General features: G+C 44.3%; 1 protein-coding gene across 1 annotated transcript in view; it reads right to left on the bottom strand.

The window, feature by feature from the left end:
* The window catches only part of USP9X (ubiquitin specific peptidase 9 X-linked), a 5,037,693-nt gene that overhangs the window by 3,737,932 nt on the left and 1,275,104 nt on the right, over nucleotides 1-24,657 (bottom strand). Inside the window, exon 11 of the mRNA XM_044071835.1 lies at nucleotides 6,894-7,027. Within this exon, the coding sequence (XP_043927770.1) occupies nucleotides 6,894-7,027 (134 nt within the window). The remainder of the gene's footprint in view (nucleotides 1-6,893; nucleotides 7,028-24,657) is intronic.

The following is a 24,657-nucleotide window of genomic DNA, read 5'->3' as shown; positions in this document are numbered from 1 at the left end:
GCTCTTGAGGTGGTACCCTTTGAATGGCTCTCATGGCCATGTGGCCATGAGAGCTGTAATTTGTTTTTGAGCCTCTGCCCTTTGATTTTGTGGCAGGTTTGGCATTCCTCTTTTTATTGGCAAGGTGTGAAAGTGGAATCTGCATCCTCGTAAAATTATGTCTAGGACCCATTTGTCCTTTGTGACCATGTGCCAGTTGTCTGCAAATAGTGCTAGTTTTCCCAACTGGGGGGCTGACAAAAGAGCTTTGTTTGGCCAGCTGAGGTGCAAGACATTGAGTTTGCCTTCTGGTGGGTTGAGACTTGTCTTCGCCTCCCTTCTGGGTTGGAGTGCCCCATTGGCGAGGTTTATACTGAGCTTGTGGTTGTCCTCTGCCCCTTGGGCGCCTGTATTTACCCCTCTGAGGCCAGTCAGTGGCTGGAAAGGACCAATTTTTTGTTGGCCAGTTTCTGCTGAAGCGAGGGAGTTGTACCTGTAGGAAATCTTTGACAGTCTGCATTGATTTTGCCTTATCTTCCATTTTCTTTAAAACTACTTCTGCTTTAACACCAAAAAGAACATCCTGCTGTAAGGGAGCATCTAGTAGTTTTGCTTTAACATGATCAGGCAGACTTTGTTCCTTTAACCAGGCATGCCTACGTAAAACTGATCCAGTGACAGCTGCTCTGCAGGCGGCCTCCAAAGAATCAAACCCACATTGTAAGGTATGTTTGCCCACCTGCTCGGTGGCGTGCAACAAATCCTGTACTTCTTTCAATTCAGATTGTTGAGGGAGGGTGGTTATCTTTTGTTTTAACTGAGAGATCAGAAATTGCTGATACTTAAGCATATGAAATTGACAGTTTAGAGCTCTCATAGCTAAAGTGGCTGAGGTGTAAACCTTTTTCGCCCATCTGTCCAGTGCTCTTGAATCTCTTTCAGAAGGTACCGGATTTTTAGCCATGGAAGCCTTAGCCCCCTTGGGACCCTGGGAGATAGTCTCTGGGTCAGCTACTGGGCTTTTGTAAAGAAATTTGTGGGAATCAGGTACTCTGTAGTAGCTGTCAGGCTTGACCGGGGCAGGAGGCAGAGAGTCAGGGTTGAAACTGGATTCTAAATAGACATCATCCACAATGTCCAAAACAGGAGGGATGGCTAGAGGTCTGTTTTGAGGGAGTAAAAGAAACTCTGAGCCTTTTCTTGGAATCAGAGAAATCCTGACCTTCCCAGTGAAAATGTTCCCTCATAGTGTGTAAAGTTTCCCCAAAAGAGTAATCTTCTGGAGGGGAAGCTGAGGGAATAGAGTCCTCAGCATCAGAATCTTCATAATGAGAGAAGGAATAGTCTTGGTCCTCAGAGGAATCCGAAGAAACAGACAGTTGTTCAGAGGAAACAGATTCTTCCTCTTGTCTAGGCCTTTTGTCAGGAGGAGGCTGAGAACCCCTGATAAGAGAAATCAAATCTTCAGCCATCTTGAGCATCTGTTTCTTAGGCATAGGGCCTTGAACAGAGACTGAAGTGAAGCCTTTTTCGATTTGGAAGGAGTCTAATTTGGAAAACGTTTTGACTAAGAGTCATCGGTCTGAAAACGCCTTCAGAAGGCGATGGTGTTTCAGAAGTACCAACATCCTTGGAAGGTAAATCGTCGGTAGGGCCTGAAGTAAAAGGCTGCTACGGCCTAGTACATTCCGTCAAATTATCTGTAACGGTCTCGGGTTCCTGAACTGCGGTAGTCAGAGGCTGCGTCGGAGCCTCACTGATAACCGGAGAACCGGATCAACCGAGGCCTCGGAATCGGTCTTAGGCCTGGGCTGTCTATCCTTATCCCTGCGCTTTTTGTGCATGCCGGTAGTCAGTAGTTCCGACGGCATGTTATAATTAAATTTTCTGCCAAAAAAGTGTCATGCGAAATCAAATAGTCTTTTAATAGTACGTTTATTAAATCTAGCACATAAACGACAAGAAGTGACGTCGTGATCAGGGCCTAAGAATGAAAATCCTTATGAGATATTTGCTTCCCACAAAAAATACAATTGTTAACTTTTTCTGACATCGGTCTGAGGCAAGAAAAGTTTCCCCAACGGGGTACTTAGCTTTACAGAAGACTTCGGTTTGAAATTCGAATTCGAAAATCTCAGGAGTCGGCCGACCGACACTTGCGAACTGCTTCTGTTTCGGGCACCGCGCAGCAAGAAAGACTGAAGAAAATGGCGTCTGTTGCAATATATGTACCCCTGGCGCACTGACATCAGGGATGAAGCGACAGCAACCAACGTCGGACCAAGACTTAGGAAATCCGGCCGACTGCGGGACCGTCTGAAGACAGGATAACCCAAGTGTGATGACTGCAGCAGGGTAACACGATGAACATCTGACAATGTGTGCAGCCTGCTTTGAAGCATAGGTATCTTCTGCATGATTCCCTGATTGGGATGTGCAGGTAATGCTTCTTTTAAATCTAGTGTTGCCAACCAGGCATCTTTGCCTAGCATAGGAAGTTATTGAAGAGTCAGCATCTTGAATTTTGGAATCTCCAAAAAGGTGTTTAGAGTAGACAGGTCCAGGATAGGACGCCATGAATTGTCTTTTCTGGCTACCAGGAAAACTCTAGAGTACAAACCTTGTCCCTTTTCCTCTTCTGGTACCAGCTGAATAGCCCCCATGCGTAAGAGACACGGTACTTGTTTTTGGGCCTCTGCCCACTGATTTGGGGGTAGGTCCGGCCACCCGCTTGGTGTTGGTAATGTGTGGAAGTGAAATATGTATCCCTGGGACACTATTTAAAATCCATTTGTCCTGGGTAATGAGTTCCCAGTTCTTTGCATGAAGGGCAATCTTTCCCCCCAAAGGGGCAGTCAGTTGATAAGTGCTTGGAAATTTTTAAAGGAAGTCAATGAGACAGTTTACCATAGGGGGGGGGGGAGTCTTATTACTCCCAGATTTGGAAGTGGAGGCTCCCCCATTGCTTTGTCCTGTGTGCCCCCTGGGACTGAAACCTGGGGTTTTTGCTGTGTCTGGGTTTGGCTTGAGAAGACCTGGAAGGGGCTGGAAAGGACCAATTCTTAAGAGGGCCAGTGCCTACTAAATCTAGGAGGCTGAACTCGTAAGAAATCTTTAACAGTTTGCATAGATTTAGCTTGATCTTCCATCTTTTTAAGAACTTCCTCAGCCTTGTTGCCAAACAGGCGGTCCTGATTTAAGGGAGCATCCAAAAATGTTGCTTTAACATGATCAGGCAAAGATTGTTCCTTAAGCCAAGCATGCCCTTCTGAGCACAGACCCAGTAACAGCAGCCCTGCAAAAGGCCTCTAATGAATCAAAACCACATTGTAAAGTATGTTTTCCAACTTGTTCAGCAGAATGCATTAAATCCTATAATTCTTCATTTTTCACACAGTCAGGAATCAACACCATTTCCTGTTTAAGCAATCCAATAACATGTTGCTGATACTTTAACATATGAAACTGGCAGTTTAAAGCCCTAATGGCCAAGGCTGCAGAAGTGTAGACCTTCTTACCCCATCTATCCAGCGCCCTGGAGTCTCTATCAGAAGAAGTAGGATTTTTAGCACTAGAAGCCTTAATGCCCCTGGGCCCCTGGGAAATAGTCTCTGGATCCGCAATAGGATTTTTAAAAAGGAACTTGTGCGACTCAGGGACCCTGTAGTATCTGTCTGGTTTTATGGGAGCAGCAGGCAAGGAATACTAGATTCCAAAAAAGCATCAACGATGTCTAGTACAGGAGAAATAGCTAAAGGCCTATGCTGAGGTAGGAGTAAGAAATCCCCAAGCCTCTTTTTTGAATCAGGAAAAATTCTGCCTTTCCCAGTGGAAATGCTCCCTTAGATTATGTAAGGTTTCCCCAAAAGAAAAATCCTCTGGAGGTGAAGCAGAAGGAATTGAGTCCTCTGCAAGAGAATCCTCATAAGGGCAAATCCAGATCAGAAGAATCAGAAAAAACAGAATCCTGGTCAGAAGATTCATAAACCACTTCAGTCCTAGGCCTCTTAGGAAGGGGGAGGGGCTCCCCCTGATTAGTGTAATTAGATCTTCAGCCATTCTTATTTGTTTTTTGGGCATAGAGGCCTGGGCATGGGTTTTTTAGGCATGGTTCGAGATTTAGGGCGAAGAGAAGGAGGTGTGGGTTTAATATGCAAGTCCGGAGGCCTGAATACACCCTCAGAAGCCGGTGCCTGCACAGTGGCTCCAGGTCCATCGAAGGCAGAGACATCCATGGGTTCCATAGCTGAAGCATCTCATGGTAGTACAGGCATTGAACAAAGCACAAAACTGACAGCGAGGGATGCCGTGGTCTGGGCCTAAACAGGTGACAGTAAGAATGGAAATCACGGTGTGGTATTTGCTTTCCACAGGCAACACAATTGTTAACTTTTTCTGACATCGGTTAGAGCAAGAAAAAAGAATCCCCAACAAGGTACTTAGCTTTAGAAGACTTCAAGATGATTCAATTTCAGAAACGAAAACTCAGGTAGTGGCTGACCGGCACTCGTGCAAACTGCTTCTGCTTCAGACTCCTCAGTAAGAAAGACTGATGTAATGGTATCAGCTGCCTGTTTTTATACCCCTGATGACCTGTCAGTCCTGAAGCGACAGCAACAGAGACAGAAATACTAAGCCTCTGGTATTCGGGCCGACTGAGGGCTACCCCTGGCAGGATAACACAAGTGTGAAGACTGCAACAGTGAAGCATGAAGAACATCAATCTGCTGAGAGCATCTGCTTGGTGGTTGTCCTGGGATGGGATGTAGATTGCCTGCAGAGGTAAGTCGTTTCGTTACGCTAATTCCCAAATCTGCACTGCCAGCCTGTAGAGGAGGTAGGACCTGCCCCCCCCCTTTGTTAATGTACCACATGACAGTGGTGTCTGTGAAGATTTGCAGGGGACTTGGCTATAAGTGGGGGAGAAACGCTTTCAGGGCTAAATTAACTGCAGTCATCTCCCTTACGTTGATGTGTTTGCTCTAGAGAGGTGCCTGCCAGCGCTCTTGCACCTTGAGGCCCTTAACGGCAGGCCCCCACCCAAGATCTGAGGCATCTGTGTGCATATGTTGAGCTGGTGTGGAGGGTTGGAGGGGTAGTCCTGGGTTCAATTATACCTGCTGGAGCCACCATTTTAATGCTGTTTTTAGGCAGGGTAGGAAGGGTAACTAGAAGTCTAGAGGGTGGCTGTGTTGGGACCACATATTTTTTAGACACCGTGGACCCTTAACCACAGTCATGTACTTAGCCCACTAAGCCACGACAGCCACCTTTCAATTTAGTAATGGTCTCGCCAAATGTTATATTTTCTGGAGGGAAGTCTCCCTCTATGGATTCCTTACCTGGGGAATAGTATTCCGGGGGGAAGCTACTTGGGATAAGTAATAAACTCATCTGAGGAAGAGAAAAAGGCCTCCTCTTCCTGAGAAATGGAAAGGAGGATTGAGGTTGCTGAGGCAGGTCTTGGGCCAAGCACTGGAATAGTGGAATGTGGAAGATGAGGAGGCCGAGGGCCTAAGGGCCATGAAGGCCTGCATCAAGGGCTGCGTAAAAGAATGCCAGTCAGGTTTGTCCCTCAGGAGAGACAGCTAAATGTTTGGTCTATTGTTTTCTTTTTGAAGGGATATTTTTGGAAGGGAAAGAAGGCCTAGTTTCCGGGGTCTGACCTAAAGCAAAAGACAGATTCCTGTATCCCAGACAGGCATCCGGTGGAGCCTGGTTCCCCCTCGACTTTGGTAGTAAATGACATCTGAGCAACCTCGGCAGATGTGCTGGCTGACACTTCAGAAGTGGCATCCTCAAGGGGATATGCAGAAGTAGATGGCTCTTGCGGATGTCCCTCAACCCATATATCTGCGGTTGGCAGGGCACCCGACAGAAAGGCAAGTAGTAGTAGGCCGTGAAAGCTTGGCCTTTTTTTCTTGGTGGTTCCACCTGGGTGGCTGACTCTGGGTCCATCCTTAATACTAACCTTTTAAGCCTCTGATTTTCCAAATATAAATTGAGGGCAGCCAGATAGTTTATAAGCGTTTTGGGGACGAAGGATTGGCGTATGGTTGTGTTCTCGGCCTAAGCAGAATACGCAACGGTCATGGGAGTCCTTATGTAGAATTTGACATCCGCATCTGCATTTACCCTTCTTAGCAGACATCCGCCAAGAACAAGCAAGCAAACCAAGCTGAAGCGATAAACTGTTAGAATTCCCCAATGGGGTAGTTGGCTTTAAACGTCTTTAAGGTAGTAGAGTGACACGATGCATCTGACGTTCAAATGCGGCAGAAAACGTCTGAGGTCTGTGCATGCAGACGTCACATTTAAGGTCCCTGGTTTATGGCCCTATGTGTGACGTTCCACGCACCAACAGCAACCAGGCTTAAGCTTTTGTATAGGAGCTGATGTTGGAGTCGCTCAAGGCAGAGAATCCCACAGTAAGAATACTGCAACATGGGAATAGAAGGACATCTCCCATTACACAGTCTTAGATACATTGCCACCTGCAAGTGTCAAATGCAAACATTGCTAAACTAATGGAAGTGATTTTCAAAAGATTACATTATTCATTTTCATCTTTGCATTCAAGTGACAGCATTTGTTTTTGCAACACAGATAGGTTATCGCTTAGTTGAACACAAACTCAATGTTACACACTCAGCATTTTCACAGAAGTTAATCTAAAACTAGTCCAGCCAACATAGCTTTACACTTGCATCAAAACCCACCATGTCCCAACAAATCACAATGCTCAAGTCAGCATTAAAAGTGTTCTCTCCAATTTTGATCAACTATGTCTGTATTCTCCAAAGAACTCAAGCTTCATAACATTTAATGAACAAGTAGCAAAATAACATTTTGTCTTTGGCAAGCATTGCCCAAGCAGCTGTAGGAGATAATGACCAGAGGTAAAGAGTACTTACCTTTTGCATAGTGCCTCATACTTTCCATGTAAGATGAAAGATTCTCAGCTACTAAAGTAACAAGAGCATGATTATGCTGTAGCTGGTTAATCAAGTCATGGCGATAAAATACATGAGGACTTCGCTGGGTCTGACTACAAAAACAGAACAAATGTTGTGACAAAGGTGCAAGAGCAATGATTCAAATAATGACAGAATAGAAAACTTTGTTTTCCACTGTGGTTACTTATAACAAAATTAAATACACATTTGTGCAGTGGAACAACTACTTTTGCTAATGCAACAGCTCCAAAAATGTGACATCCATAAGCCCCTTTTCCCCATCCACTTCACCAAAGCTGCATGGTAGGATGCAAAGTTTAGATAAGCATAAAACTGGAAAAATATGCAGATACTATGACATATGGATGAGAAGGTCCATCCTCATTAACTATACTAAAACCACAAAATATTAAGCAGCTCTGTTTCTGAAACTGTACTACATTAATAAACATCACTCTTTATCCAAAATGTTCTGCTTGAGGACCCTCCTCAGTAGATATTTGGTATACCATGCAAAGTGGATAAACACAAACCTCCAAACCATGTCAGGAAGAGGAAGTGGGTTAGTAGATTAATGAGGATGGACGTGCTTAGCCAAATCTATAATTAGGGTAAGTACATATCTTTCTCATTTTATAGGTCGTCTAACCTAGCTAACAAACAGGACATCATTCCAGGGTCATATATTTCGCAGTGGTGTCCATCATTGGGGCATGATTTTGATCATGGTGACCCTGAAGGCAAGTCTAAGACCTAGATATTACAAGCAACTTTCAAAACCAAAGACTACGCAGCTGCTGCACAAATGCCAAACACGGTTACACTGCATAAGAAACCTGACAGGTAGCTTCCACACTAGCTGAACAAGCTCCAAACTTAGATGACAGCTGCATACACTGTCTTTTCCCTAACAAAACATAACACAATCAGAAAACTACAGTAAGGTATACAGTTGTGTCATTTACTATGACAGATGTTGAGTGTTGTCACTCCTGCCATTATAACTTCAGGGATCCATGTCATTGGCAGGACCCTACATCTGGACAAAGTTTCAGAGCTCATCCCCTACCATTCTATACCAGTCTTTTGTATCCCATCCGCTGGACAGCTTCATGTCATGAAATAAAGATAGACATATAGTTAGGCCATCTTCTAATCTGTTTTTGCCCTGTTAAAGTTCCACCCAGACAGGGAAAGGAAAAAAAAGATCATATCAACTTTTGCCTTGAGAGTTATGGACAAAGCAAAATGCAATTAGACCTCAATCTATATATACCTTTTAAATGCTAGTACCACTAAACTTAGTACTACGCAATAATTCCAGTTTTAGGAGTGAGTGAGCAAAAGTTTGAAAACTTGGATATTTGAGAGGTATGGCTATGATGCATGATAGGGAAAGCTGAAGCTCCCTGACAGACAGTATGCACTCTTGATGGGTTCATAGGTGTTTACTAGACTAATGACCACAAGGGACTTTTTAAGCTGAGCCATGCATCCCAAAATCTCTGACAAGTTCTGATACCCTTGATAAGTGTAAGCATGGCCCTGGGAGATGAACCATTTACAGGTTACCCGTTTGCATTAGGGACATAGGTGTCAAATCAGGGATGAATTTCCTATTTCCCATTCAATTGTCCCAAGTTGCACTTGAATTGGATTAGTGAGAACTCTGCTTCACATGGATGGGGAGCCTGTTCCATAGATGGGGTAGTCTCTGGGAAACATACCTCTCTCTCCAGCACATCCTATTTACATCACAGGCAAGGTTTAGGTCCTTAGAACGGTTAATTCTAGTACTGTTTTGTCTGTGGATATGCAGGAGGGCCAAAGAGGGGTCTGACAATGCTCTGTATGCTAGGCATAGATCTCCCCTTAAAAGCCTGCAAGACACAGAATACAGGGATAGGGCCTTGAGGCAGTCTGCATAGGACATATTACTTATGCCTTGTATTCCTTTAGTGAGGAATCTCTGTGGACATTCCAGTTGTTGGTTATGCCTGGTTAGGCACATACCAAAGGGGGCATTGTACTCAATGATAGGTCATGAATGCCAAATACAGTGCATCAACGACTTCCTTGGACTTAGATGCCATACCTTTGTTTATAAGTTGCACAACACAGAATGATTTCCTCACCACTGTAGACACATGATGATCAAAGGTTAGATTATCTGTGCACCCCCTAGTCCCAGACTACTGGGTCGGTTCAAAGGGGTGTGTTGCCAATATTATAGTTTCCAAGGATGCATAATGTCCCAAAGGATACTATTATGCACTGCCTGGCATTTAGTTTTAGTCCATGGCTCTGACACCAGTTGTTTGTGTCAGGTCCTCCTGGAAAACATAGTGTCAGTGTGAGATTCAATGACAGCTCCTAAGTTGCAATCATCTGCAAATTTAGTCAGCCAGAGACCACTGACATTGGCCTTCACTTCCGAGAAGTAAATGCCAAAAAGGAGCGGTCCAAGAACTGATCCCTGAGGGACTCCACTTGTGACTGGCCACTTTGTAGAGTTGGACTCCCCAATTCTAACTTCCTAAGTCCTATCCACTGGGTGATCTTGCCAAGAATGCCCGAGTGGGGTACTGCGTCAAATGCCTTGGCCAGGTCAAGGTAGGCAGTGTGAACTACCATTGCTTTGGTGACCGTCTCAAAGAATTCCACCAGGTTGAATAAGCATGATCTGCCCTTGACGAAACCAAAGGGGGTTGGGTCCAGTGTCTGGAGCTTTACTATATCTCTAGTGATCATCTTCATGATTCTTTCCATGACTTTACATACAAAACTAGTGAGACTTATGGGTTTGTAGTTTCTAGTACTGTAGACAGCCCACCTATATGCAGAGGGATGACTGTTACCTTTCTCCAGTCATGAGGCACAAAGCGTGTTTGGAGGCTACAGTTAAATAGTAATTCCAGAGGCCCTGATAAATCATGTTTCATGCCATCTAGAAGGCATCCTGGGATACTGTCTGGGCCCATTGATGCACTGTTCTTGGTCTTACAGAGACCATTAAGGACCTGTTACCCAGGGATAGTAGGAGGAGTTGCATTTGATATTTCCTAAGGCAAGGTTGAGGGGGAGAGGGGAGTAAAGTTGGAGCTGAATTTATCAGCCAGGAGGTTTCCTACATCTTCCAGCTTAGTATAGGTGGCTCCACTTACAATGGGCTCTGCACACAACTGTGTATTGCCTTTGAGGTTGCGGAATAGCTAAAGAATGCTTTGTGGCTGCCCTTGGACAGGGAAGCCAAACTTACCTCACACTTGGCTTTACTAGACTTTATTTGTCCTCTCAGTTGTTTTAGTTTGACGAGTGCTTTTATCCTGCTGGGTGCTGCATCTCCTAATTTTTGCCATGATTTTCTTCCTCCTGTTATACATCCGTCTAATTTTGTGATTCCACCACAATCTCAACCTCATTAACATTTTTAATATTTGTTTACAGGGATCATCCAACTAGGTCAGCAAAGTAATGCATTTACAGCAGAAGCCCTTGGCTACCTATGTCAATATGAAACATTTAAAATAAATTTTCTAGTAGGCAAGATAATACAAAGTAATCTTATGAACAAAACAGTAGCAAAAGAGACTTACTGCATGAAAAGGAGTGAAAGATTAGCAAAAAATAGAGGGATAAACTGATAGACTCCCCACCTCAACTCTGTGCACCCCAGATGTGCAGAGGGAACTGAAGGTGGGAAAAACTAGACTGCAGCATGGACTACATTCTAAAAGTTTTTATGCAAGACGTAGAGGTGTGGATAATCCAGAAATGCGAGTAACATCATTTTTTTTTTTATATAACAAAAAAGGCTTTTATTTTCCTTCAGCTTAATTATTTTAAATTGAACTTAAAGTGATCAGTTTGCTTACACTTTTTTGGTACTCCTCTGCTTTTTCCATGTTTTAGCCAAAATGTTTATTCTTTTTTCATTTATTCATTTGTTTGTTGACTTAATCTTGTAGCTTCATTTGCAATTGTGAGAAGATTTTGTATACGCATTACATTATACTTCTATCTCTACAAGAACAATTGCTTGTAAAAGCTAGCCATTTGATTATGAATCCTACCCGAGGGTTAAGTCTTGTAGATTCATTCACCGTTGTGGCAAAACTGTAAATTGCCGCCAGATTTGAGCCTCCTTTAGTAATTCATTACTGCATTTTTCCAGTGTTACTGGTATTTTGCATAGTGTAGTGCCTTAGACTATGGTAGAATTACAGTATTGGGTGCATTTTAAATTCTGGCCAAAGGAGGTTCTTCAGTGTTTTACAGTTGTTTATATTCCAGATTTGCTGCCAGTCTTGCACTTTGATTACTTCTGTTTAAAGTTACACTCCACTGCCTTTCTGTTCACCTGTTCTTTGTCTCTGACCCAACCCCCAATGAGACATTAAGCTTCAGTTTCTGAAATTCTACTCTACTTGGCATCACTGACTTGTAGCTTCTTGCAGCAAAAAGCTCTCTCTCTGGTCTCTGACACTTACGGTAATCAGATTTCCAGAGTACCTACCTCCCTTTCATTGCTATTGCTTGGGTAAGCAATTTAAGTACTCTTCCCACCCACTGTTTTCCACATATCTGTAATACGAATGCCCACCCAGCAAACCAGTATTGCTCTTGAATAAACCTCATTTACTACATATTGTCTTTTCATTTTCCCAGAGCTCCATCTGCTTGGCACCCTTGCCACACTCAGAGGGTCCTGAATTAATCCTGCTCCATTATTGGCAGATACAATATTATACTGCACTTCACTTAACTGTTCAGAGTGCTACTGCTTTATTGGATTTTGCACTTGAAATAATTTTAAAGGTCCCTAATATTTGAAATTATCTTGTCCAGGTAGTTCAAGTTGTTTTGTGGTAACATTACATGCTCAGTCTTCTTTATATTTTTACATTAAGAGGAAAGGGACAGTCCATCTAGTGGCAGTACGTGGTCATCTGGTCTAAGTGAATTAGGAAATTCAAGAAAAAGTACAGTTGTGTACACTTACCATAAATGTGGATGTTGAGTGTATTCACTGTTGCAGTCATTACATTCGGGTTATCTGCTTGCAGGTAGCCCTCAGTTGGCCTGATTAACAGTCTTGGGTCCTGCATCAGTTGCTGTCCCTTCTTCCATGACGTCAGGTCGTCAGGGGTATAAAACATGCAGCCTATGCCATTACATCAGTTTTTCTTGCCCCAGATGTCAGGTGCCCCCCTAATAGGAAGCAATTAACTATAAAAACACATTGATATACCTCCAACAAAAAAGCAAATACACCAAAAAGCTTTTAAGCATAGTAAAGGAAAGTAGAGGTATAGCCAAAAGAAGTTAAGGGGCTGGAGGGAGGGTAACCAGGATTGCAACAGTGAATACACTCTAACATCTACATATATGGTAAGTGTACATAACTGTACTATGTTCTTTGTGTTTCACTGCTGCAGTCATTACATTTGGGTAGATTCCCAAAGCTGTGGTTGGGAGGAGGAATTTAGATAGCATTAGGACTAGCTATAAGGCCCTGCAAGACTGCAGTGGCAAAGCCATCTCTGGATTTAGAGAAAATTGGCAAATGGTAATGCTTGGTGAAAGTATGTACAGAACTCCAGATACCAGCTTCTATGATGTCCCTGGTAGGGATGCCTCTGAGAAAGGCTGTAGAGGTAGATGTAGCCCTGGTGGAGTGAGGTCTGATCCCCTGGGGGATAGGCTTTCCATGATGCATATAGCATAAATGAATGAAATGGCCTATCCATTTAGAAATGGTTTGCTTTGAAATAGCCTTCCCCTCTGCCCCTGCAGCAAATGCTACCAGCAGTTGTTCAGATTTCCTTTGAGATTTAGTCCTGTCCAAGTAGAATCTGAGCTGTCTGTGCACATCTAAGGAATGCAGTATCCGTTCCCCTTTGTTCTGTGGATTGGGAAAGAAGATTGGCAAATTAATGGACTGATGAAGAGCCACACTGGATACCACCTTGGGCATGAAGGATGGATTGGTTCTGAGGGACACCCTGTCCGCATGAAAGATGATGAAAGGCTCCACTGCCATAAGGGCCTGTAATTCAGAAACCCTTCTAGCTGAAGTGATTGATAAAAAGAAAGCTGTTTTCCAAGAAATAAATTTTAAGTCTGCAGTAATAGCTGGCTCAAAAGGCGGTAGAGTGAGTTTCTCCAAAACAAAGTTAAGGTCCCAGGCTGGGGTTGGAGCTCTCCTGGGTGGACTCAAATTTTTGGCCTCTCGGAGGAACTGCTTGATCAGTGGATACGAGAAGAGGAGGGGTGGTTCTGTGTTATAATGAGCTGAAATGGCTGAGGCGTGGATTTTAATGGAGGAAAAAGACAGGCCCTTGTGAAGCATCTCAGTTAAGTATTGTAAAATCTGAAGTAAATTGGGCGCTGCTGTGCTCATCCCTTGAGACTGGCTCCAGGCACAGAATCTTTTCCATTTTCCAGATTAGGATTTTCTAGTACTAGACCTCCTTGCCTCTAAAATTATATCCATCACAGGTTTACTGAGGGATGGTAAAAGAGCGATTAAGTAATTAGCCAGGCTGCAAGATTCACGGTTAGAAGCTGAGGGTGCAGAATCTGGTTCTCCTGCTGAGACAACAGGGAAGGAGTCCGACGCAGGTGCCAGGGGAATAACCGTGACACTGCACAGGAGGGGGTACCCAGTGTTGGCGTGGCCAGTCTGGAGCAATCAAAATCATCTTTGGTTTGTCCGGTTTGATTTTTAGTAGTACTTTGGAGAGTAGAGGGGGGGGAGGCATAGACTGATAGGTTTTTCCAGCTGAAGGACAGAGCATCCACTTTCCAGGCTTTTGTGGGCAGTCCTTGTGCAAAATTTGTCCAATTGGTAGTTCTGGGGAGAGGCAAAAAGGTCCATATCTTGGCTCCCCCATTTGCTTGTCAACATGTTGAAAATCCTTGGTTCCACTTTCCACTCGTGTGGGTCCATGAGGTTTCTGCTTAATCCGTCTGCCAGTGTATTTAACTTTCCAGGCATGAATTGAGCTTATAGGTGCACTTGGTAGCTCAAGGCTGTGCTCCACAATGCCATGGCTAGTCTACAGAGGGGGCAAGAATGTGTACTCCCCTGCTTGTTTATGTACCACATAACAGTGGTGTTGTCAGTCTTTACCATCAGTTGTCCTGGAAGAATGTGGTCCTTGAAGGCTGTCAGAGCATTCTGTACAGTTAACATTTCTTTTTGATTGATATGCAGGTGCATTTGACTTTGGTTCCATTTGCAGTGAATGCACTTCCCTGCCAGGTGAGCCCCCCATGCATAGTCTTATGCGCCTGTTAGGGTTTGGGCTGCAGGGGGGGTGGTGTGAAAGTAGTCCCTTGTTTTGGTAGCAGGCCTCTGCCCACCAAAGGAACTCTAGGCGTAGGCAAGGTATGACAGGAATCATTGCTTCTAGATCCTGAGAATGTTGACACCATACGCTTTTTAGATACCATTGTAGTTTCTTCATATGCAGTCTTGCATATGGAATTAGAAGAATGCAGGAGGCCATGAACCCCAAGGCTTGCAGTATTTGTCTTGCAAATAGCTGGGTTTTTGTAGCCACTTGTTTGAAGTAGGATTCATTTGTTCCTCTGGCGTGAGGTAGGCCATCTGGGAAGTTGTATTCAAGCTTACTCCCAGAAATATAAAATCTGTTGACAGGGTACCATGTGTGATTTTTTTTCGTTTATGAACCCAGACAAGTTAGAATCCTTTGTACAAAGGCCAGATGATTCAAAAGTATGTCCTGGCTTTCTGCCTGAATTAGACAATCATCCAGGTATGGGTATATTTGAACACTTCTTTGCCTGCAAAATGCAATAACTGGAGCTAGGCACTTTGTGAATACCCTAGGCGCAGTGCAGAGAACAGATAGTGCGTCTAGCCTGCTTTGAAGCATAGGTATCTTCGGCAAGAGTCCCTGACTGGGTTGCGTAGGTATGCTTCTTTTAAATCTAGTGTTGCCAACCAGGCATCTTTGCCTAGCATAGGAAGTAAATGAGGAGTCAGCATCTTGAATTTTGGAATCTCCAAACAGGTGTTTAGAGTAGACAGGTCCAGGATAGGATGCCATGAATTGTCTTTTCTGGGTACCAGGAAGTCTCTAGTAGAAACCTTGTCCCTTTTCCTCTTATGGTACCAGTTGAATAGCCCCCATGCTCAAGAGAGAAAGTACTTGTTTTTGGGCCTCTGCCCACTGATTTGGGGGTAGGTCCAGCCACCCACTTGGTGTTGGCAACGTGTGGAAGTGAAATCTGTATCCCTGGGACACTATTTAAAACCCATTTGTCCTGGGAAATAAGTTCCCAGTTCTTTGCATGAAGAGCAATATTTCCCCCCAAAGGGGCAGTCAGTTGATAAGTGTTTGGAAATTTTAAAAGGAAGTCATTGAGACAGTTTACCATGGGGGGAGTCTTATTACTCCCAGATTTGGAAGTGGAGGCCCCCCACTGCTTAGTCCTGTGTGTCCCCTGGGACTGAAACCTGGGGTTTTTGCTGCGTCTGGGTTTGGCTTGAGAACACCTGGAAGGGGCTGGAAAGGACCCAATTCTTAGAGGGCCAGTGCCTACTAAATCTACGAGGCTGAACTTGTAAGAAATATTTAACAGTTTGCATAGACTTCACTGTATCTTCCATCTTTTTAAGAACTTCTTCAGTCTTGTTGCCAAACAGGCTGTCCTCATTTAAGGGAGCATCCAACAATTTAGCTTTAACATGGTCAAGCAAAGACTGCTCCTTAAGCCAAGCTTGCCTTTTCAGGACAGACCCAGTAACAGCAGCCCTGCAAGAGGCCTCTAATGAATCAAAACCACATTGCAAAGTATGTTTTCCAACTTGTTCAGCAGAATGCAGTAAATCCTGTAATTCTTTATTTTCCACAGAGTCAGGAATCAACATTATTTTCTGTTTAAGCAATCCAATAACATGCTGCTGATACTTTAACATATGACAAACAGTTTAAAGCCCTAATGGCCAAGGTTGCAGAAGTGTAAATCTTACCCCATCTACCCAGCGCCCTGGAGTCTCCCATCAGAAGGGGTAGGATTTTTAGCACTAGAAGCCTTAATACCATTGGGCCCCTGTGAAATAGTCTCTGGATCCGCAATAAGATTTTTAAAAAGTAACTTGTGCGACTCAGGAACCCTGTAGTATCTCTGTCTGGTTTTCTGGGAGCAGGAGGCAATGAATCACGGGCCAAACTACATTCTGAAAAAGCATCAACAATGTCTAGTACAGGAGGAATAGCTAAAGGCCTATGCTGAGGTAGGAGTAAGAAATTCCTAAGCCTCTTTTTCTGAATTAGAAAAATCCTGGCTTTCCCAGTGGAAATGCTCCCTTAGTGTATGTAAGGTTTCCCCAAAAGAAAAATCCTCTGGAGGGGAAGCAGAGGGAATGGAGTCCTCTGCATCAGAATCCTCATAAGTAGATAAGGGCAAATTCAAATCATCAGAAGAATCAGAAAAAACAGAATCCTGGTCAGAAGATTCATAAACCACTTTGGTCCTAGGCCTCTTAGAAAGGGGGTTGGGCTACCCCAGATTAGAGTTATTAGATCTTCAGCCATTCTTATCATTTGTTTTTTAGGCATAGAGGCCTGAGCATGTGGCCTGAGGGTTGTTTTTTTTAGGCATGGTTCGAGATTTAGGCCTAAGTAATGAAAGAGGCATGGATTTAATATGAAAGTCCATAGGCCTGAATACACCCTCAGAAGCTGGTGCCTGCACAGCGGCTCTGGACCCATCCAAGGTAGAGACATCCACGGGTTCCATAGTTGAAGCATCTCGTGGCATACAGGACTCCAAATGGGTCTCAGTAGAGGCCTGCGAATCAGAAGTAGCGGGTATCAGGGGCTGCGAAAGCACCTCACTGAGTACCAGCGAACTGGCTTAGGAGTAGCGTTGCCTGCAGTTTTGGACCTCGGCGGTCTGTCTGTCTTTATCTTTGTATTTGTTCGGAATCCCAGTAGTCGGATGGCTAACCAATGACATATCTGGATAATTAAACCGAGAACCAAAATATTAAAAAGGGAAAATACACAGACAACGGATAGTGCGCTGATTAAATAAAGCACAAAACCGACAGCAAGGTACATCGTGGTCAGGGCCTAGGCAAGGAATACAGTACGAATTAAAATCTTTGAGGTATTTGCTTTCCATAAGTAATGCAATTATTAACTTTTACTGACATCGGTAAGGAGCAAGAAAGAGTTTCTCCAACGGGGTACTTGGCTTTAGTTGAATACTTCGGTTCTGAAACTCAAACGAAAAATTTCAGGAGTTGGAAATCCGGCACTTGCGAACTGCTTCTGCTTCGGGCACGGCACAAAAGACTGATGCAATGGCATCGGCTGCATGTTTTATACCCCTGACGTCATGGAAGAAGTGACAGCAACCAACACAGGACCCAAGACTTTGTTAATCAGGCCACCTGTGGGCTACCTTGCAAGCAGATAACCCAAATGTAATGACTGCAACAGTGAAACACGAAGAACATCTGCAAATCTCTCACTTAGATGTGTATTGTTGAAATGCACTTGAATCCTTTGTGCTGGGCTTTTACATTAGGAAATCCAAGATCCTCCATCTTGTGTCAAGTGTTTGCCTTACCTCTCTTAGTTGGGAAGTACTCTAGGAGAGCTCAAAGTGCAGTCATTTGCCAAATGGCACAGGAGTTTCTCAGCTTTTTTTCTGTTTACTATAAATTAAGTGCGCTTGCGCAGAGCTGCTCACTGCAGAGCATCCGTTCGTACTGTGACATACAGAAGGAAATGCTCAGTGTAAAATTTACCCATACTATTTGAACTGTAACCTGTAACATTGAAGCACTGAGTGGAATATGGGAATCCTGAGACAATATACAATAGTCTCATTCTCAAATTAGAAGTTATGTACCTACCATAACGTTCCATGTTAGTTGTCTTCTCTCGCCTTCTTTCTTGCTGGATGGGTTCGGAGCCGATCCTCGGCTCGGCACTTGCTTTAGCTCGAGAACTCCTTTTACCAGCTCGGGGCAACCCTATATCCCATGATGCAAGGCGGAACTACCTCAGATCTCGTTTGGCAGCTAACTTACCCTGCTAAAGATTATCCTAACAAAATTAGGAACAATGGTTCCTAAAAGAAGTCCTCATAACAATGATCCGGAGGAAACAAACTAATAGGAACTCTTCAAGATCTGTCCAGGCCAGGAGGGAGGAGGGAGGGACGCAAGAAAGAAGGCGAGAGAAGACAACTAACATGGAACGTTATGGTAGGTACATAACTTCTAAATGTTAAGTTGTCAATCTCGCCTTCATTCTTGCTGGATGGGACCGCGTCCCTAGCACCTGTATCCCGGGTGGCTCAATGGAACAGACTCTTGAGAACTGTGGAACCAAAACTGGCCCGATCTCTGGAGGCCAAATCTAACTTGTAATGAGACACAAAGGTATGAGGCGTGGCCCAAGTAGCTGCTGCACAAATGGTATCAATGGGTAGTCTATCCTGAAAGGCTGTAGAAGTGGATAGACTCCTGGTCGAGTGTGCTTTTGGCTTAGAAGATAGTTGTTTGCCTCTGATAGAGTACACATAGAAAATGGTGGAAGTCAACCATCTGGATAAGGTCACTTTAGAAACTGGAAGACCTAACCTGTTTTCTGCATAGGAGACAAACAATTGGTCTGATTTTCTAATTTGTTTAGTTCTATGCAAGTAGTACCTGAGCTGACGATGGACATCCAAAAAATGCAGTTTCTGTTCAGCTCTGTCAGAATAGTTAGGGAAAAAGACTGGTAGATCTATAGATTGGTTAATATTGGTTTGAGATACAACCTTGGGGAGAAAGGAAGGGTTAGATCTTAACGAAACCCTGTCCTTATGAAAAACCAAATAAGGTGAACGAATACAGAGAGCTTGAATCTCGGAAACCCTTCTTGCAGAAGTGACAGCCAGTAAAAACATAGTTTTCCAGGTCAATAACTTCAAAGAACATGAAGCAGACGGTTCGAAAGGAGGTAGTATCAAGGATGTCAACATTAAGTTTAGATCCCATTGCGGAGGAGGATGCTTTATAGGTGGTTTTAGGAGAAAAACTCCTCTCAAAAAGGCCTTGCATAATCTATGAGACATAATGTTATTGTCATGCAAGCCAACATGATACTTGGAAATAGCAGCCAGTTGTACTTTGACTGTAGATGACGAGGATCCTGAATGAAAAACCTCCGCCAGGAAATCTAAAACAGAATGTAAGGGAGCAGTAAAGGGATCAATATTTCTGGAGTTTGCCCAAATAGAAAAACGTCGCCACTTGCTAGCATAAATAGTCCTAGTGGACGACTTCAAAGAAGACACTAAAATGTCTCTGAGTCAGAAATCATTGGTAGCCTGGCTAGGGAAGGAAGTGGAGCAACCAAGCAGTGAGGTTGAGAGAATGAATGGCCCGGTGCTGCTGACCCGATTGGTGGATCAAAAGATCCAGAACTGGGTCCAGATGCCAGGGCTGCACCAGAAGGTGTCGATGCAGAGACGGAAACCAAATTTGTCGAGGCCAATATGGAGCAATGAGGATCAATTTGGCTCTCAAAACGGTGGCTTTCTGAATGACTTGTGGAATCAATGGAAAGGGAGGAAAAGCATAAAGAAGTCCCCGAGGCCAATCCTGGGTTAGAGAGTCTCTCAGGGGTTGGCCTGGAAGGGGAAATAGAGTGAAATAGTCTGGGCACTTGTTGTTTTGAGGTGTAGCGAAAAGATCGCAACAAGGAGTGCCCCACTTCAGAAAAATCTGATCCACTACAGATTGATTGAGACACCACTCGTGAGGCATCAGAATAGATCTGCTAAGCCTGTCCGCCAATAGGTTGGACCTGCCGGGGATGTGCGTTGCTATCAGAAACCGCTGAGAAGAGATCGCCCATTGCCAAAGTCTGAGAGCTTCTCGACATAACGGATAGGACCTGGTTCCGCCCTGCTTGTTGATGTACCAGACCACGGACATGTTGTCCGTTTGTACTGCAATAGTCCCCGTGGGAAGAAAGTCGTCGAGGGCTTGCAACGTTAAAAGCACTGCTCTCATCTCCAGGACATTTATGTGCAGATGGTATTCTATTGGTTGCCACGTCCCGTGGACCATCCTGCCCTGATAATGCCCCCCCCCCACACCCGATCAGAGAGGCATCCGTAGTGACTGTGGCAAATGGAGGAGGGGGAATAAAGGGTCGGCCCTGATGAAGAAGAGGGGAAGATATCCACCAGTCTAGATGAGCCCTGCACGACTGTGTTACTAAGATTTCGTGTCTCATCGGAAGATTGTGGTACGACCACTGCGTGAATAACATCCACTGCAGGAGACGCATGTGGAAGCGAGCCAGTGGTAGAAGAACAATGGCCGCAGCCATTAGACCTAGAACTTTCAGGACAAACCTGGCTTTGATCTTGTTGCTTTGTAACAGAAGCCGAACAAATTTTTGGATGTCCAGAATTCTTTGATCTGTTAGTCTGGCTAACATTTTGACGGTGTTTAATTCTGCGCCTATAAAGGTGATAGATTGGCAAGGCAGCAGAGAAGATTTTTCAAAATTTACTGAAATTCCCAGTTTCCTGCAAAGCTGTAGGGTGTAGTCTCTGGACTGAAGAAGCTGACACTTGGTGGTGGCGGAGAGGAGCCAGTCGTCCAAATAAGGAAACACCTGGAATCCTAGACGTCTCAGGTGAGCTGTGACCACTGCCATGCATTTGGTGAACACTCTGGGGGCTGAAGTGAGGCCAAAAGGCAGGGCTCTGAATTGGTAATGACTGGTCCCTAGCCGAAAGCGGAGAAACCTTCTGGAGCGTCTGTGAATCTTTATGTGATAGTACGCATCCTGAAGGTCTATAGAGCACATCCAGTTGTCCTTGCCTAGAAAAGGCAGAATGGACTGAAGCGTGACCATCCGGAATCTTGCCTTCTTGACAAATCTGTTTAGATTGCTCAGGTCTAATATTGGTCTCCAATCTCCCGTCCTTTTGGGGACCAAAAAGAATCTTGAGTAGACGCCGGATCCTACTTGGTCTGCCGGCACTGTCTGGATGGCTCTTTTTTCTAGGAGTTTTGAAACCTCCTGTTTTGCCAAATCCCTTTCACTGGGTGAGATGTCTGGAAGGGATTGTAGAGGTACGGGAAACCTTTCGAAGAGGATTTTGTAACCCTCGGATATGATCGACTGTACCCACATCTCTTGAGATAGGGATTGCCAGGCTACTGGGTACAGCGAAATCCTTCCCCCGACTGCCTCCAAGGGTGGACAGTCGGGCAACACCTCAGGGATGCTGAAAGGGCTTCTCAGGAAGAGACTCCCTGTTGCCCTGGTTCTGAGGACCCCCCCTGCCTCTAGGGCGGCATCTATTATTGTTACCCCCTCTGCCTCTATAAAAAGTTTGAAAGGAAGGGAATAGGGTGGGCTGTAACTAAGTACAGACTAAACTAACACTAACAGGGAAAAAATAAACCCCTAACTACACTTTTCTTATTTCACTAAGAAAAAACTTACCTCAGCTGGCAAAGGAGACCTCTTTCGCTAAGCGGCAAACGAGATCTGAGGTAGTTCCACCTTGCATCATGGGATATAGGGTTGCCTCGAGCTGGTAAAAGGAGTTCTCGAGCTAAAGCAAGTGCCGAGTCGGAGCCGAGGATCGGCTCCGAACCCATCCAGCAAGAATGAAGGCGAGATTGACAACTTAACATCAATAATTTAACCCTTAAAGAAACACTAAATGCAAGAGATGTACATACACAACTTCCTTAGAGGCAAAAATCTCACTTACAGAAAAGGCGGTCAAGAACACACACCACTCCAACCCCCCCCCCTCCCTCACACACAGACCATTTTAGACTTAGGCACTTAAACACTGCACATAAGCCTACATCCACAGGACCTCATTATCGCAGTGAATCATGCATTCATCTAAGTCACTGCACCACAAGTACAAATAATCTACCATAGTCCATGTGGGTGTTTATAAATGACCTGACATGTACCTCACTGGACTGTACAGAGAGACATCACAGATCTCCCTGAATATGTTACAGACAAGTATTTGCCTTGCACTGAGCAACATTCTCCCTTACCAAGGATGATGACACATTATAACTAGTGGTCATAGGATCAAAGCAAGTTACTAGGCTATTAACCTGGAGGTAATTTTAAGCTTAGCGGTTTCATCCCAATGCAATACCAATGATACTATAGTCAATACCCAGGACTGTATTTAGTAATGACTGCCCATTGTCCAGGAGGGTACTGGGCAATATCTCCAGTAAGAATGTTCAGTGCCCCATCCATTCATCCAGCCTCCTCTTGAACAGTGTCAGATGTGCTCTGCTTCACAGGAATTGGCAGTCTATTCTAAAGACGCAGCAGTCGCTGGGAGACAAATCTCTCCCACCAGCACGTCCTATTCATGTCGCAAGCTATATTTCTGTCATTGGAATGGGTGGCTCTAGTCCCATTTGGGTTATGGATATGCAGCAAGTTCATTAGGCTTGGGTCGGAGATTGCTCTGTAAGCCAGGCACAAATCTCCAAGAAGTCTATACGATATTAAGTATAGTGACAGAGACTTTAGCTGGTCTATGTAAGGCATATGCTGTAATCCCTTTATCTTCTTTGTTAGAAACCTCTGAGGTCACTCCAATTGCTGCAGGTGCTTTGTATGATGCATGCAAAAAGGGGCCTTATACTCAATTCTGGGTCTGATTAGTGACGAGTATAGATGGGTTATAACCTCCTTTGCTCTGAAGGCGATGCCTTTGCTAATCAAGTTGCTATGTAGAAAGCCTTCCTTTCTACAGGAGACCAATGGTGGTCAAAATTAAGGTTGCAGTCTACTTGTAATCGCAGATCTCTTACCACTTTGTAGGTACATGTGTATTGTTCTTAATTTGATTGTGTAAAGGGACATTGTTTTTACTAAAGGGAATGATGAGGATTAATTCTTTGCATTTAGTTTGAGACCATGACTAAGACACCAGTTGTCAGTCTGCATAGGACCCAAGTATACTGATAACATTTGGGGATTCGATAATTGCACCTAGCTTGCAGTCACCTGCATACTTGTTCAGCCACAGCCCCTTAGTTTTGGCCTGAACATCTGAGAAGTATATGCCAAACAGAAGGGGGCCTAGCACGGACACTTATGGCACCCTGCTGGTGAAAGGACTGCTGGTTGATATGGAGTTCCCCACTTCGATAGTGTGAGACCAGTTTGTGAGCCAGTTGGCAACCTACCTTACAACAAAGGGGGTTGCATTCAGTCTGCTAAGTTTATAAATAATGCCCAAGTGTGGTATTGTGTCGAAGGCCTAGGCCAAGTCTAGTTACAAAAAGACATGCATCTGGTGCATTTCTCCCCAGGCCTCCACTGAAAACTGGCTTTGTTCCAAGTTGGACTTTCCCGGTTAACAAATGTTAAATAAGTCGAAGTAAGCAATGTGCACAGATTTACCCTGGTCACATTTTCGAAGAAATCCACCAGGTTTAACAGGCAGAATCTGCCCAGGACAAAGTTGAAATGGGTTGGATCCAGAGTTTGGAGATTGCCTAAGTCTTTATGAGGTCCATGGTGATGCATTCGATGGGTGTATAATTCCCCAGGTCTGGAAAGGGGAATAACTTGTTGCTGCTCTCCATTAGAGAGGAACATAACCTGTGATTAGGCTGTGATTGAATAGGGTAGGTGATGCTAGTTCATGTTTTACCTTGTTTAGAAGACAGCCTAGGATGCTGTCTGGCCCCTAAGAGGCTGTTTTTCCTTTTTGCCTTGGACAAGGCTTTAATGACCTGCTCTTCAGATATGTAGGGTGGGGTGGGGTGAGGGAGTTGGGCGAAAAGGTTTGCGATAGGTTTAGTGGGGATAAGGGAGTGAACTTTTCACCAACTTTGTCCACCAGCAGGCTTGCTCTCTTCTGTGGGATTAGCGTGCAAGATAGTCGTTAGTTCGGAACACGCTTGGGTCCTACATTTTAGGCTGCATACATAGCTGTAAAAGGCATTATGGTTATTCTTAGCTCTGATTGCTAAGTTCTCAAAGTTACCCTTGGAGGATTTGACACGTCGTCTTATTTGCCTGTTGAGGCTGAGGAGGGTGCTTTTCCATTGTTGGGGCCTTGCCTTAGTTTTCTTAGACAGCAACTTTTTGAGTTTGTTGTAAAGTATGTGGATGTCCACCATGGTGGCTTGTTTTTACTTGGGGCTCTGGTTCTCTCTGGAACAGCAGAGTCTATACACGTATACAAGTGATTGTACAAAGCTTTAGTGTAAGCTTTGGTGTAGCTACCACTTCCAGCTCAGGGTGGGGGCTTGAAATGCTTTTATACCTTCCCCTAGGAGGATACAGTTTGCCTTGGTGAAGTATTTTCTTCTGACCTTGCCCTTTGTGAGTTCTGGTGTTAGTGCTAGTTCGAAGGTGACTAATTTGTGGTTAGATTTAACTGAGGGTCCGACAGTTGAAATGGTGCATCCATTTGTCATGTTAGTGAGGACCAGACATATGTTTGTTGTTCTTGTTGGGGTCTGAACAATTTGTTCCAGGTCATCTGAGTTAAAGTCAAGGAAGTTTTGTACTAGTGAGTTAAGGCTAGAATAGGTTACCCACAGTTGATGGTGGGATTAACTGAAATCCCCCATGACCAGAGTGTTTGCCAATATTTGGATTGACTCTTGTTTGGACAAGTAGGCCTTGTGCCCATCAGGATTCATGGAGGGGGA

This window comes from Protopterus annectens, chromosome 5.part0 (assembly GCF_019279795.1).
Source record: "Protopterus annectens isolate FY-2018-M chromosome 5.part0, PAN1.0, whole genome shotgun sequence".
NCBI lineage: Eukaryota > Metazoa > Chordata > Ceratodontiformes > Protopteridae > Protopterus > Protopterus annectens.
The sequence above is the reverse complement of the archived record's forward strand: the minus strand, read 5'-3'. Positions and strand labels throughout refer to the sequence as shown.